The sequence below is a fragment of the Quercus robur genome, chromosome 2, assembly GCF_932294415.1.
Source record: "Quercus robur chromosome 2, dhQueRobu3.1, whole genome shotgun sequence".
NCBI classification, from domain to species: domain Eukaryota; kingdom Viridiplantae; phylum Streptophyta; class Magnoliopsida; order Fagales; family Fagaceae; genus Quercus; species Quercus robur.
In genome coordinates this window covers 21622155-21637786 of record NC_065535.1, presented here as the reverse complement: position 1 = coordinate 21637786, position 15632 = coordinate 21622155, and the positions used below count along the sequence as shown (strand labels likewise).

At 33.8% G+C, this 15632-nt stretch overlaps 1 protein-coding gene across 2 annotated transcripts; it reads right to left on the bottom strand.

The window, feature by feature from the left end:
* Positions 1 to 646: 646 nt before the first annotated feature.
* Positions 647 to 13675, bottom strand: LOC126712875 (uncharacterized). Of its 2 annotated transcripts, XR_007651180.1 has the most exons (19): positions 13506 to 13675; positions 13262 to 13436; positions 12992 to 13166; positions 11683 to 11819; positions 11253 to 11356; positions 11018 to 11113; positions 10107 to 10200; positions 8129 to 8249; positions 7826 to 8025; positions 6966 to 7057; positions 6839 to 6894; positions 4162 to 4251; positions 3880 to 3979; positions 3467 to 3571; positions 3305 to 3377; positions 1737 to 1900; positions 1470 to 1524; positions 1066 to 1181; positions 647 to 974 (listed from the first exon to the last, which is right to left on the bottom strand). XR_007651180.1 is itself a non-coding variant. In XM_050412381.1 (18 exons), exons 1-18 carry the CDS (start codon positions 13506 to 13508, stop codon positions 1126 to 1128), a joined length of 1896 nt encoding a protein of 631 aa, XP_050268338.1. In that variant the 5' UTR covers positions 13509 to 13675; the 3' UTR covers positions 647 to 1125. The 2 variants fall into 2 exon arrangements, 1 of the variants encoding a protein (XP_050268338.1); XM_050412381.1 differs by having other exon boundaries at positions 647 to 1181.
* Between the last annotated feature and the right edge of the window lie 1957 nt (positions 13676 to 15632).

Here is a 15632-nt window from a genome sequence, read left to right as displayed (position 1 = left end):
GCATTGATTAGAAAGATGAGTGACAAAATGTCAAGACCAGAAGAGCCAAATTACAAAAATTGACCAAAAAAAAATTGACCAAACTTCCACCAAATTGTGTGTGTACTTTGGAAATCACGGAGGATGTTTTTACAACCACAAACTCTACCATCCAAAACTCTAGCACACAATAATTATTTCATATATGGGTTATCTATGGTCAGTAGCTAGATAACATCACGTCGCATTGATTAGGAAGATGAGTGACTGAATGTCAAGACCAGAAGAGCCAGATCTTATTTATTATTACAAAAATTGACAAACTTCCTCCTAATTGCGTGGGCACTTTGGAAATTACGGAGGATGTTTTTACAACCACAAACTCTGGCACACAATAATTATTTCATATATGGGTTATACTTATATACCCATATGTGATGTGTGAGAGAGATAATATGTATGGCGGATATATAAGATAATTCTCAACGCATGCATCCATACATGATGAGTTGAGCACACTCCATGAGAGAGAGAGAGAGAGAGAGAGAGAGAGAGAATATGTATGTCAGATACATAAGATAATATTCAACGCATGCATCCATATATGATGAATCAAGCACACTCCATGAGAGAGAGAGAGAGAGAGAGAGAGAGAGAGAGAGAGAGAGAGAGAGAGAGAGCACCCTATGCCATAATGTGTAAGCAAGGAAATTGCTCTTTTTTTCATTTGTAACAAATAAACTCTACACAAAAGAGACATTAATTAAACAAAAATGTATATAAAGATCTAAAAGCTAGTAGTAAACCATACATACATAAAATTTGAAAAAAGAAAATAAAAAGAAGAGGCTAACAACGGATGATGACTACATGAAGGTTGGATAGAAAGATAGCTTCACCCAAAAAAAAACCGTCATAGTGTGAGCTATCCCGAATCCTGTGCACAGAGATTGTAGAAAAACAAGGATGATCCCCTCCTGATTTCCTCTATCGATCTGATTAATTCCACAAAGGAGTAAACTATAAAATTCTTCCATTCGTGTTTAATCCAGAACCACCAAAAACAACTAAGTATAGGCAACCTACCCCAAGCAGTTGGCAACAAAATAAAGTTTTCTCTAGTGAAGCATAACCAGTTTATCTAATTTATCTCTCAACTGCTGCTCTTATATGGGGGAACCTATGAGCCCATCGAGAGTATCCTGCATGAGGTTGAGCATAGAAAACAACATAAAACCACTTGCCATTTGTTGGTTCTTAAAGAGATGAAAGTTTTATTTTTTTTAAAGTTGGTTCAAGGTCAATAATATAGAAATCCTCAGTTCAGTAATTAATTGTACTGCCTAGTCATAGCATGCATTTCATGAAGAAGACCACTTCAATTTTAAAGAGGCAGGTCTAGATTTTCTTTTTTTCATTTTGGAACCGAGTGGATGTGGTAATAGTTAACAGATGCATTCATAATCTTAATAGTAAAACAATAAACAAACCTGCAGTAACAATCTCATGAAGATCTGCTTCTTCTTTTGCATCATCACACATATCCTGCAATTAATTAAATAAGGGACAATTAATAAGCTGGAACACAATCCCATTTTTGTGCAGCACATAACAAATTCATGTCCCAAATCCATTGATCTGGTAATTTGTGAGGCCTGGGCCCCACATCTTAAGCATAAAGATTCATGCAATACTTATTATTTAAAAAATAAAAATTATGATGCCTAAAATAACACTTCAAACACCATGCAGTTTACCTGCTCATATAAAGCCAAACTTCTTGCAATGAGCCTAGACAGACTATTAAGAGAGCTAGTATCAAAGCTTGGATGATTAAGAAGAGCCTCCTCTGATGTAAAATCAAATATCAGTGCACAAATGCTCGAAGCCATCATAAGAATTGATGAGTCTTCAGTACCCTCTGAAACCAAGTTCAAAAATTTTAACTAAGACACATGACTGCAAAATTTCTTTCTAAAGGAAAAAAATAAAATAAAATAAGATTAGGTGTTCTGCCTAAAACACAGACAGAAATAGTATGTGCAAGAACAAAACATCATAAATTTAAGGGATCTTACACAGCTTCTTGTTAAATTTGCAACACAGTTGTCAGACCACAACAGCCCATCCCTCTCGGATCTATTTATTTCAAATTTAGTGACAATGCTCGGTGTTTCCAGTTTATAAGATTAAGAGTCAAGTCATTTAGGTTTTCTTTTATTGAAGGTTTTTTTTTTTTTTTTTTGTATTTAATTTTATTTTTAAAAAGCCTCTGAGTTCTGAATTATTCAAATTGACTTTTATCATTCAAGTCAATTTCTAGTTAGGAGATAAAAAGAGGTAGTATATGGGGTTTGTTTTGAGTGGAACAATGATTTAATTATGTAAATGTAAACAGAAGACAATAAGTTTGGGCGGCGTCGCAATATAGATCTTTGGAGACTTGTGCCATACTATTTGATGTTGTGTATTTGGAGGGAAAGAAATGCTTCCTGTTTTGAGGGATGTGAACGGTCCTTGCTAGAAATTAAGTCCTTTTTCTTACACACTCTCCTTGTTTGGAGTGTGGCTCTGTCGCATTTTTCTTGTTTTTCTCTTCCTCTGTTACTTGATCATCGTAATTTTGGTTCTTGATTTTTGCCCCCACAATACACCTCCAATGTACTCAGGTTGGCTATTTTTTTCTTAATAAATTTTTTCATTATCTATCAAAAAATAAAGAAGACAAAATAAGTTTGAACAAGAAAATACTGATATGAATGAAGGTTAACGTTGGACTACATGATTTTATGAACATTAGTCCCAAATGGGGAGAGCCCACTATCAAATGAATGTTTCATTCTTCCTTTAGCAATAGAAATGACATTATTATTACAAGTTCCAGCACCCCAAACTTCCTCACCAATGAAATAACAGTGATAAGTGTTCCACCCTACTCTCACAGCTCTCAAAAACTAAATTTCCTAGAACATTGAGCTCTATTAATTGATTTTCCATCCATGAACTGTAACCCTATATCTAGTCCGGTTATTTTTCAGGTTGCACCTTCTTTAATGAATTCATTTTTAGATATAAAAATAAAATGAAATTCAGGAGTCAGGACCACCTTCTATTCAACATGAGCACTGTGGTGAATACAAAGGTAGGAACTCATTGAAAATTATTAAAACAGATGGTAACAAAACCAAGCCAAACTAGGGGCGGGGGGGGGGGGGGGGGGGGGGTGGGGAGTCTTATCTTCCACTGAATTACAGAAGAATCAGACAATAGTGTTCCCAATGCTGATGAAGATTTGTAGATGGAGACTGTATAGAGAAGAGAGTACCTGTCCAATATGCCAATGCTTTCAAAAGATGAACAAAAGTTGATTCATCCAACGACAACCGTGCTTGCTCTCTCTGTTTACGAAAAGAAGCAAAATTGTTAATCTTTTGCATACCAATATCATAAAACACATCTTCTGGCTATGATGTCAGCAGTACACCACCTTCAATAGTAGATTCATGATTGTATCACATGCCAAGAAGACACAACTGCTGTTCTCAACCACGTAATTATTAGGTCCAATCAATTTTATGAGGCATTCCATAACCTGCACATAAAATTAATATGCTAAAAATGTATACTTAACAGATCAAGTCATGACAATGCATCTGTACATGTAAAAGTATATTCATTTTTTCAACCTTTCTAAATTTTGACTTTAGAATATTGTGAGCATCTAGTGGATATCCTCATGGTGCCATCGTAAAATATTGACAGAAATTAAAAATAATAGAAAAAAAAAGCAAGCCATCATGAAAATGAAGGACACCCTCAACAATCAAATTATGTTACAAGGATGCATTATCTTTCTTTTCAACTTAGAAATACATCAATTAAAATAATGCACAGACTTACAGCTTTATGCCCTCCAGAAGAAGCCAAAGCTTTGCAACCTTCAATCTTCATTGTTATTTGACACAACATTGGAAGCAAAAAACATATGGAGTAGAAAGGACTGCCATTCAGAAATAATTTAAGCAAAGGTCATTCTCCAAGTAAAGAAACAACCCCAGAATCCATCCCCCAAAAACCCAACACATGAACTTGCCCAAAAAGAGAGAGAGAGAGAGAGAGGAAACAAAAACCAAAGAACAAACATCAGTCCATCAAACAATAATATTTTGAAAACTGTTAAACCTTTGTTCATCTTCACCTTCAATCGAAAGCATATACTCTAATAGTTCTCTGACCTTCACTTCGCATGCAATGGGTGTTTCTGCAAGATAGCTGATACAAGCACATATAAGTTTATTGGAGAATCTTTTCAGATTAAATCACAACTTAGAAAAGGATCCAGAAAGTCAGCCCAGTTCTTAGTATATTTCTGTAATATTCTCTCTATCAGATGTCATAAAATGAATAATTTATCACATGTATAGATAGAAATTTCTCTTTCCAGGGGAAATCAAAGGAATGCATGAAGCAAAACCCTTTTCACTAAATATTTTCTTTTTTTGATAAGTAAGAAAGAAAAAAACCATTAACATACCCTTTTCACTAAATATTGCTAACCTCTATTACCTCCTTAGCACAGCATATTATACACATACACACAACTCTAAAAGCCATATTGAATTTCTCCTATGAGTTCTAATTAACAATCTCTAAATAATTAGACAAGACAAAATATGACCCAACACCCCATTGCCTCTACAAGCCATTGGCCAGCTGAGGTGAAAGAAACTAGCAAAACTCAATCATGTTTTTTCCCATGATGAGGCATCTCATAATAACAATTTAACCACAAGGCCACTAGTTGATAGCTAGTTTCTTCTTCTTCTTTTTTTCAAATGTTTGAATGTCATACTGTTAATAAACTTTTTCCTCAAAAAAAGAAAAAAAGAAAAGAAAAGAAGAAAGAACTACATTGTTGCACAGAAAGCTTAAACAAGTTTTTATTTATATAAGTTATAAAATTTAATTGGAAAAGAGACTACTCCATGTACATAGTAATGCACACAAAGAAGCCTAAAGTGTCAGGACTATACAAATTCAGGGATGGAGTTACTGTTACTCTGTTAGTAAAGCCCCATGCATGTGACCAATCAAATAAAGATCAAAGAAACAATGTGAGCAACTGGGTCCCTGAAAGTGTGTGCACAATGCATGTGCTCATGTGTATGGTCAATTGATATTTCTGTTGGAAGCTTGAATACTCTCTATTAATTTCATAAGAGTTTCACCTTTCTTTTATCCCCTAAAATATGTTGCTCATACTGCAATATGCTGGCACTGCGGCATACTTGTTTAGACACAACATAACCTGGGTTATGGAATATGTGTCCAACCTTTTTTTTTTTTTTAATAATAAGTAATAAAAAAAAACTACAAAGAATGAGAATTACAATCTAAATGAAATAAGATCTTGAAATTTACAATGTATTCTAACTCAGTAGGGGTCCAAACCACAAGACCATTCGAACAGTGAAAATAAGAGACAATTTCAGATAAACAACTTAGACCACCCTCTTAAATGTACATTGATTCCTCTACCTCCACAAAGTCCCCAATAAGCATAATGGGCTAGGTTCCAAACAAAAGAAGAATGTTTACCAAACCAATTTCTCAAACTAGAGAATATCTCAGCAACACTCTTGGACATAACCCAATGAACCCAAATGATTAAAAGATAGAAGTCCATAATCATATGCTACATCATAATGCTATAGCAAATGGTCCATGGTCTAGTTACTCCTGCAGCACATACAACACCATATTACCAAAGTGATTCCTCTTTTAATCAGATTATTTCCTATTAGATCTTCCCCCGTGGCCCATGTTGTTGTCCACACAAAAAAGCTATCCTTTTTGGAGCCTTTGCATGCCAAATGCTTTTCCAGGGAAACATCACTTCTCTTAAGCCTTTTAGAGCAGAATGTGAATGAACATCAAATCTACCATTACCATTCAACGTTGACCATATGAAAGCAGGACCCTCGCTACTTGGAATATTAGAGTCAACTGATACTAATTCCCAATCATTAACATCAGAAATAAACCTAATATTTCATGAGCATGTAGCTCTCTTTATTTTGAGTCTCCAAGTAAGAGGTAATTAAAGCATCCCTGTCAATTGCAATGGCATACAACTCAAAACACATTTCTTTCAATAATTGATTCCCACACCATAAATCATGCTAGAACCTTACCCGAGAACCTTGCTCAAGTACCATCCCCAACCGCATACTATAAATAACCCACAAATCTCATGATCCCTGCTAAAGTGAGCATATTTTTCCACAAGAAAGAGAGGATTATTTACCAAATGTTCTCCAAATCCTTTGTTATACAATTAATTTCTTAAGTAATTACAAATCCCCTTTGCTAGGATTTCAGACAGTTAGGCATGAATCTGGGTGGTTTACCAATCAAAGGACGTGATGATGCATATTAGCACAATTATGTCAATTATTTATACTTATTATCTTTTTAACTTTGAACCCTGGATTTCTTCTTTGGAAACACCAGGAGGTGTCAACTAGTTGAACTTCATAATCTAATTATATATTTGTTTAGAAATTGATTGCTTGATTCAATTATCTAGCACATATATGTACTACTGTCTCTATTGCAATACATTTACCTCTACCTATGCTAAAAGTGTTGGCCGTATCTTAATTTTCAGGTACTAGGGGAGTCAAGACCCTACAAACGTACCTGTAGTCTGAGCAACATGGCTCTCAATATTACCAAGTAGATTAAAAATAGGAAGATGTATGATATTTCATGCTGTTCTAGTCTGTTGAAACTCTTCTACTAAGAAATCAACAAAGTTGGAAACTTTATTCCAAGGGAGATAATGGTCAGAAGATACCTCCCAATAATCCGGACTGAAGCAAGAAGATCATCTCCTTTCCTTTGTCCATGTTCCTGTATAATCACAACAGTGAATTCACAAAGCCAGCACATAAAATCTTAATGCTATCAAATCACTACCATACCTTTGCATCTTGTAAATACTCTAAGACAACACTAATTGTCTCATTAAGTGCCCTGATCACATTTGTGAAAGTGCTTTCATCAATAAGGTCCCCTGTGAATGATTCCACAAAGATGATTGAGATCGCCTAGAAGAAACAGCAAAACACAGTTGATAGTATAGGGCTCCCTTACAACTCAAATGAGGTGTAAGCAACAAGGTAAAGAAATCACCGTATCCAGAAAGAGGGAATGAAAATTTTGAGAAGAAAGTTAAATAGCATGAATAATGGGTCACTAAGTAGCCTAAAGTGCACATCCATGCTCCAACCCATGCTGCAGTTAAGGTTGACCTAGCTATTGACCTAAGTGACCTAAAGGTTGGCCAAGCTAGAAACCTACAATAAAAACCCTAGTTGATGGGCCTGGCACCAGTAACTAGGTTTAAATGGACAACTATCAAACCGGTGTACCACCACTTATCCTCGTACATATATTACAGACACAGATGCACATATACACTGGTTAAAAGTTCTCAAGATCATAGAAGTTCATGTCACCAGCAGCATTTTATGTCACATATAATAGCTTATTATCATACTAAGTGACAAAACAATAAAATTCGTTAACTTAAAGAAAGGTGCACAATTTTGAGGAAATATGTGAAGCGTAACAGCATAACAGTATATCAACATTTTTTTAGTGAAATGTAATGATCATTCTTATACAAATATAAAAATCATTAGTGAGGGAATGTATGTTAAATAAATATTGTGATTGCCTGACTCAAGTGAATGCAAGTACACTAAATATTCGCAAACCCATAACTAATCAAAAGCAGATTGAAATCACATACTAGCTACTCTAAGAATCTCTTACATACCTTCATTTTCACTAGCATTTGATATTAATTTAATGATCTTCTCCATCAAGGAAAAGGCAATAGCCACATGTCTTTGCTTTGAAAGAATTGTCTGAGCAGTGGATGAAGAACTCTTAGAGGCTTCGTATTTCAAGTAGGCAAGCTCATTCAGCAAAACAGCAACTTCAACCCTTGATTGCTCTAAGACAAGCAACAGAAACCTGACAAAAGAATGAGGTGAAGAAAAAAAAAATTGAAAGTGAACTACCTGCACATTTAATATGAATGGCTCTAAAAACCATAGTATTTACATTTACAGCTTACCTGTCAACAGGAATGGGATCCTCTTTATCAGGCAAGTTTATTTTCCCCATCAACCAGTGCTCCCCAAGTATTGATACCATAGCCTCAGCCAACATAAGGGCCTCAAGCCTTTCAGCAGGTGCTGCACAGGAGTGACACAAAAATAAAGATCAACAGCTACATCCAGAAAATAAAAAATTATGGACACTGCAAATATATGTATATATATGACTAAGAGCCTTGTATCTCAATTGGCACCTCATGGTGTATCAAAAGGAGACATTGAGAGTTCAAATCCCCCAACCACCAATTATCGAATCATCAAAAATATACAGACTTATATGATGTGCTTATTTACCTTTTCCTTTTTCTGAATTATCATTTTACTCTAGCAATTTAAAATGGGGGAATTCACTTTGTTTACAGAACCCATTCTACGAAATCTTATCACACCTCTTTTTTGACACCAAAAACAAAAAGGGGGAACAAAGGAAATATATTAACACAGATCCTTTCAACTATGTAATTCCATCTTAACATCCTGAATGTTCATCTATATCAATTTTATAAACATAGAGGTGCTGCATTCCAAATTTGCACCTTACATCCGACAAACCCATTAATGGCCAACTTTTCAAGAAACTTACTGGCAACCAAAGTTGGAATTACACTACTAACCCCAAAAAGTGAAATAACCATAACACAATACAGCAGGCAATCCAGCCACACATAAAGCAATCCATAACAAATATAATTTATTCATTGAGTCTTAATGAGGAAAAAAATAATTAATTTTTGAACAGCATTAATTCAGAGTAAAGAACAGATGATGCTTAAAGATGCTCATTCTGCAAAACTGACAGCTGATTACAGGGCCACTCTTAGAAAAGCTATCAAAAGAAGAAGTCAGGACAGAACCTTCTAACTCTTCTAATAACTTCACCTTATTACCATATATTAAAAAAAAAAAAGGAAAAAGTTTAGTTATAAAATTGGTTGTAGTCTAAAGCTATAACTTCCTTTAAAACAATTAACATTACTACATATTTTGAAAATATAATCGATGGATTGCATGTTCTTTACGCTCTTAATACACATATTAAATTTTGTGCCAAATGGATATTATTTACTATATAATCTATAAGCTTATATTTTACGCATAATTTTAAATTACAAAAATTTGCAATTTAAACAATATATTGACGACATATTTATTGATCTTTAATTTTCTAGAATCTTGCAAACATGGAGGATATAAGAAGAAAATGTAATTTAATAGTGGATTTGTCAAAATTCACCTCTAATAAAAAGATATAGAGTAAGGTTGTAGCTTAAGGCTACAATCAATTTTGTAACTAAATTTTGTCAAAAAAAAAAAAGCACCTATGTCCGTGGGAATACAATTTGTTAGACTTCAACAAAACCCCAATAGTCAATTTAAATATTATTAGAACATTGTCTATTTGTGATCTTTTAATTAAGGACTTCCAAAGTTTTCAAGACTCTTTGAGTCAACTCTACAATCAGAATCCAGAAATTGATGTACAGTCAACATTCAACAATTACAATCATGAAAGATAAGAACATTATCAACAAGGGCTAGGCTATAAGCCACAAAATTAGACACCACTTGCAGTGTGCTCAGCGTATTCTTCAGGCAAATGCCTCTTCAAATGCAACATCCAGAAAAAATGAGGTAACATACAAAAACCTTTTATGGTTCTTAAATTATAAAACTACATCAAATTTTGTACAATTTATAGAACATATCTCACATATAATGAGTGTTAATATATATCTAGGAGTGGTTCAAATCTTGTGACAAATTTAGATCATAAATATTTAGGAGTGGTTCAAATCTACACATTGTATATTTGAATTCTCTTCCCTTTTAAATAAAATTATGTAATTACCAAAAAAAAAAATCTAACAAATTTTACATAAAGGGGAGGGTGGGGGGGGGGGGGGGGTGGTATGAAAGACCAATAGTTCAACATACCAACACGACTATGTAAGATCGCTGCAATACCATTACGCATATGATTTGACCAAGTGCCATTTGGCATAACACGAAGAGCATCATGAAGTGGTGCCTGAAGATACCAAGAACATAACATAATCATTTTCAAAGTTGGTTGAGTCAAATCATATACATGACAACACAAAGATGAAAATATTACTATGCAAGGATAATAAACATGACTCTTGCAACTTCATGATCTGAATCTAAAAGGAACAGATATAGATTCTGATGCAGTTATAAATGTCACCTACAGAGAACATTAATGGATTAGCCTAAAACTCTATAATAATATTACATTCATGCTTAAATCACAGACGTTAAGGTTTATTAGTAAGTATATCATGAATTAAATCCAATGAGCTTTAACTCAAATGGCATTTCCTCCCTAGAAAGGGTATTAAGAGAAATCAGAGGTTCAAAACCCATTGGGCATGTCTAACTTACCAATTAAAGAAAAATAATAAGAGTACATCATAAAGCAATGAACTCTAACACAAATGGCTCCTCTTTCCCATGTAAGAGCAAGGTGAAGGGTGAGGTTGTGTCATGGGTTCAAGACCCACTGCACTGAGTACGTGTGTCACTTACCAATAAAAACAAGAAGAAAAAAAGAAAGTATATCATGAATTGAATCAAGTAAATGCTCTGGAGTCCAAAGCTCAGGAAACCGCTCAAATTTAAAATTTAGTGTCATACCCTAAGAACCAGATTAGATATAGTCAAGGGTTACAGCTGCAGTTACCCAACCAATGTATAAAATGTCCTACAATTTAATTTGGACTAATGGAGCTTTCATGAGTGTAACTGAGTTTATGAACGATGGCAACAAACCTTGTATCATTAAAGCTAGTATAGATGAAACTGACACTGGAAACATGATTGCATACCAAATATTTTGAGGAGAGGATAGTAGAGAGTAGGTGGAGCACTTCAAATTTCAGGGCGTTTTGCAACATGGCAAATGGTCTTGCCATTGTCACCACCTAAAAAAAAATGACAGATTTTCAATGTTGGTCTTCCTTTAAAAAAAAATAATAATCATAGAAACCAAGTCTAAAAATATTTAGTAGACCAAAAAAACATTGAAAATTGTTAAAATGGCAATCAAAAACATAAACTTACAATCACTGAGAGCTCAGATAAATAGTCATTAGTAACGATGTCCAAAGGCAGCTTACTTAGTATTAACAGCATAAGTTTCACAGCTATCTCCATTAGATGAGAATCTGCAAAACATTTGCATCACATTACTTTTTTGAAAATTAAAATAAAGGATCACAAATCCATAATCCCAAGCATCTAATACGTATTCTACCCAATAAAAAAATACAAAGGAGGATGCAAAACACTGTAAATGGTTAATCGTGACAAAACACTCCAAAAGAAAGCAGTTTCTACACACTCAGACCTCACTCTTTCACACATATTCAGTATGCAGCAAAGCAATTTGCATACGAATTGGCTCCAGAATATGAGTAGAAATGATAAGCATGATTCCTACCAGGCCATCAGTAGAATTTAATCCAGACTCAAGGATACTAATAATAATTACCATCTGGAAAAGTAGATACTTGAGAAGCCAGAACTTTCATCCCTCCAGATTCATACAATGTCACAATTCCATCTTCAGAAGCAGTTGATACCAGGTACAGAAATTCATAGCATTCTTCAAGCACAGATGAGCCTGATCTGAACAAGGGAGGAAGTCCACAAATCAACAATCAACTACGTCTCAACAGTATATATCAAAAACTCAATTCCTAGACCAAGCAAGAAGACACCTTTCAATCTTTAATATAGAACCCGAAACTTTTGGAAAATAATGTGCATTGAGAAGAATAAGATAGTCACTTATCTTCTTCTTCTTCTTCTTTTTTAAAAAAAAAAAAAATAAAGAACGCATTTTGTTAGAATAAAGGCAATAGTGAAAATCTCGATACCATCAAATAGGTCCAGTTGTTCTTTTTACAACTGGTTCATTACTAGGCTGTCCAAACAAATCCTTGGAAACAAAAAACACATCAATAACCTTAAAGGCATCACACATCCATGAGATAATTACTTATCAAGAAAAATTTGACAAGATAAGCTGATATCATTAAGAAAAACCAGCACACAAGCATCAAATCCCGGACAAAGCCTTAATCCAATTACCAAGACTACAAAAACCTATTGACTATTGAACCAGTTCAAACAAAGCAGCACTAAAGTTTTTGTCCAAGTCATAGGACACCACATCTTTTCAGCATTATTTCAACAATGCACTTTTTTTTTTCTAGCACTCACCTTCTTCTAATACCCATCAGCCAAATTACTCAACACTACTAAATTTTATATATATATTGTACACATGACTAAGTAACCATGTAAGGCAGCTTTCTTTGATCTCACCCTAATGATGATTAATCAGACAGTCAAGATCAATCATTTTGCTTTAAACACACATCCATGTAAACAAACCTAACTTCCTTACACAAGTGTTTCTTTGCTCCCCACTTTTGTAATGTAAATGTAAAGTATGAACCATTTAATAAGAAGTTAAGAAATATTAAACATTTATTAAAGAAAAAATATATAATCTTTTGGCCTCTAAAAGACTAGTACCCAAAATCTAGTGTCACGGTGTACCAGGAAAACCTCTAAACAGTATATCCTAAACCACATTAGCTTTCTAACCAAATCTAGAAGCGCCTATTCCCACCAAAGTACTTCTCAATAAAAACTAAAGTTCATGCCACAATATGCAAAAATTTGATAGTTATATACTTATATTCCAATTTATATTATCAAGAAAAAGAAGGAGCCTTTTTCTATTTTCGAATCATCGATACATATGAAAGGAATTGGGGATTAAAGCTTACTGATTGGACATTATTTCGAGAATGAGAGGAATCTTCAAAGACATGTCTTTTGAAGAGGCGATTTCAGGAACACGACAGAAGGCAGCAAGAACTGTTACAGATAGCTGCAAGTATGCGTCGCGATTATCGGCCTTACTCCCGCTCTCACTCTCACTACTGCTTCCTTTTCCCATTCCTTTAAAAAGACAAGTAATTTGAACCAGTTTTCAACATTTTTTTTTTAATTTTTTTCTTCTTGGATGAGAAAGAGGAGATAGATATAGGAAATACCAGTTCTGAGGAGTCGATCGAGGAAGTGAAGTCCAACGGCGTCGTAAACCCTGTGGAGAGAATTAAGGTCGTCGCCTTTGCAAAATTTGGTGACCAAGAGGAGACCAGCGAGGCGCTGCTCATCTCGCTCTCCTTTCAACAGCTTCAGGCAGTCTTCGAGAGACGGAGACTGTTCCTGCGCGGAGAGATATATATGAGAGAGTGGAGATGGAAAAGAGCGAGAAAAGAAGAGAGAGATGCTTACCATGGAAGCTGAGAAACTGTTGAGTGTCAGCAGAGAAGAGACGAGAGTGAAGAAGGTTTTCGGTGAATTTTGGATGCTTTCGTCGTTTTGTAAACTTTTGTTCAGTTTGTTTGAAGAAACAAACTTAAAGAGAGTTCGAGAATCGGCTCGTGATTTTGATACAATTTGTACAATATAATCTAGGTGGTCTAATTAGAGACCGCCACATCAATTATTATCCACCTCAGCAGCAATTTAGCTAATAACTCAGAAAATTATTAGATACTCCCAAGTATCATAAATGTGTATTTTCTCCTCTTACATGAATCGTACGTCTCACTCATTAAATTCATGGTAGGATCCACCATTCATGTGAAAGAAGAGAGTACGCATTTATGATATTCCGAGAGTACATAATAATTTTCCAATAACTAATGGAACCCTAATAGATTGCTCTCTCCCTTTTCCGAAAAAAAAAAAAAAAAAAAAAAAGGATTGCTCTCTCCAGTTAAGAGTATCTCCAACAAGATTTCTAAACCTAGCTCCTTCTTTCTTTTTATCTTTTGTTATAATTTTTCATTCATCATAATTTAAGGTTTACACATTTATTTTACTATTATTATGATTCTCAAAAAAAATTTTAAAAAAAAAATCTACTATTATTATGCTTTTAAAACCATTAATATGGTCAGGAATGTGATGAGACTAACTTCAAAAAATGAACATTAAAATAGCATTGTGTAGAGGTATTTGCAGTGTGGTTTAAACTGGTTTTAGTTTATTTTTATCATCACACCGTACTTTAGTTTTGTGGTCACATGTGCGATACAATACAGTTTGATTGGTTTTGGACTAGGACATTTTTCAAAATTTTAGGTTGGATTGGCTCGATCCAAAACAAATTTTTTATTTGTTTTGGACCAATTTTATAAATGTTTAGCTGATTTTTCTTTATTTTGGCCTGATCAATTTTGTGGTCACATGTGCGATACAATACAGTTTGATTGGTTTTGGACTAGGACATTTTTCAAAATTTTAGGTTGGATTGGCTCAATCCAAAACAGATTTTTTATTTGTTTTTGACCAATTTTATAAATGTTTGGCTGATTTTTCTTTATTTTGGTCTGATTAAAAGTAGCTCAACAAGTTTTAGATGTGAAATTGTTCATCTTTTATAATAGTGTGTGTATCTATATTGGAATTCCAAATAGAAGAGTTTTACATTTTTAGAACTTCCTCTATTATTCACATGTATTAAAATTTTAATTGTTAGAGTTATTGGAAACTAATTAGAACCGTTGTTCCCAATTTAAAAATAAAAATAAAAATACAACAGTTGTTTTATCGAAATAAAGCAATAAAAAATGCAATTACACATTTTCCAGTACTATTTTCTTTTTATCCCTTACATCTGTGAAAACTTATTTCTGATGGAGATATAGTTTGGGCCTAAATGGCCATATACCACTGTTTGGTAAAATATTTAACAATATATTATTGCTTGTGAAATATCTAATAATTTATCACCTTTTTGAAACTCGAGTTTCCCGTGTAACTTAAGTTTTAAAAACTCGAGTTTTTTAAAAAACATAGCCTTCAAATTTGTCGTGCTATTTTTTATGGAACTCGAGTTATACGGCAAACTTGAGTTTTAAAAAAGTGGTAGATTCATAATTATTTCACAAACAGTGATAGATCCATACTTATTTTCTCAAACAGTGATACTTGGCCATTTTGGCCTATAGTTTGTGAGATCTTGAATGTTCAAAAATGCTTTTATTGTCACAGAATGACATTAGGTGTTCGCTAATAGTAAGTCTCACAATTTGTTTCATTGTGTCAGCCTTGGAGAAACTAAAAGATACAATTGAATCAGAAACATTTAGGAGGTGCAAAATTGGTTTCTAATATAAGTTTGTTTAATTTTTTTATTGTCAACTTAATGTATGTATTAAATATAGATAAAGCACAACAAATAAGACTTACTAGGACTCTAGATCCTTGGAATTCCAAATGGAAGAGTTTTCCTTTTTTAGGACTTCTTGGTAATATTGTATTAACATTCTAGTTATTAGAGTTATTTGAAACCAATTAGAATTTTTTGTTCCCATAAAAAAAAAAAAAGGGTTTTTTATTAGAATAAAGCAA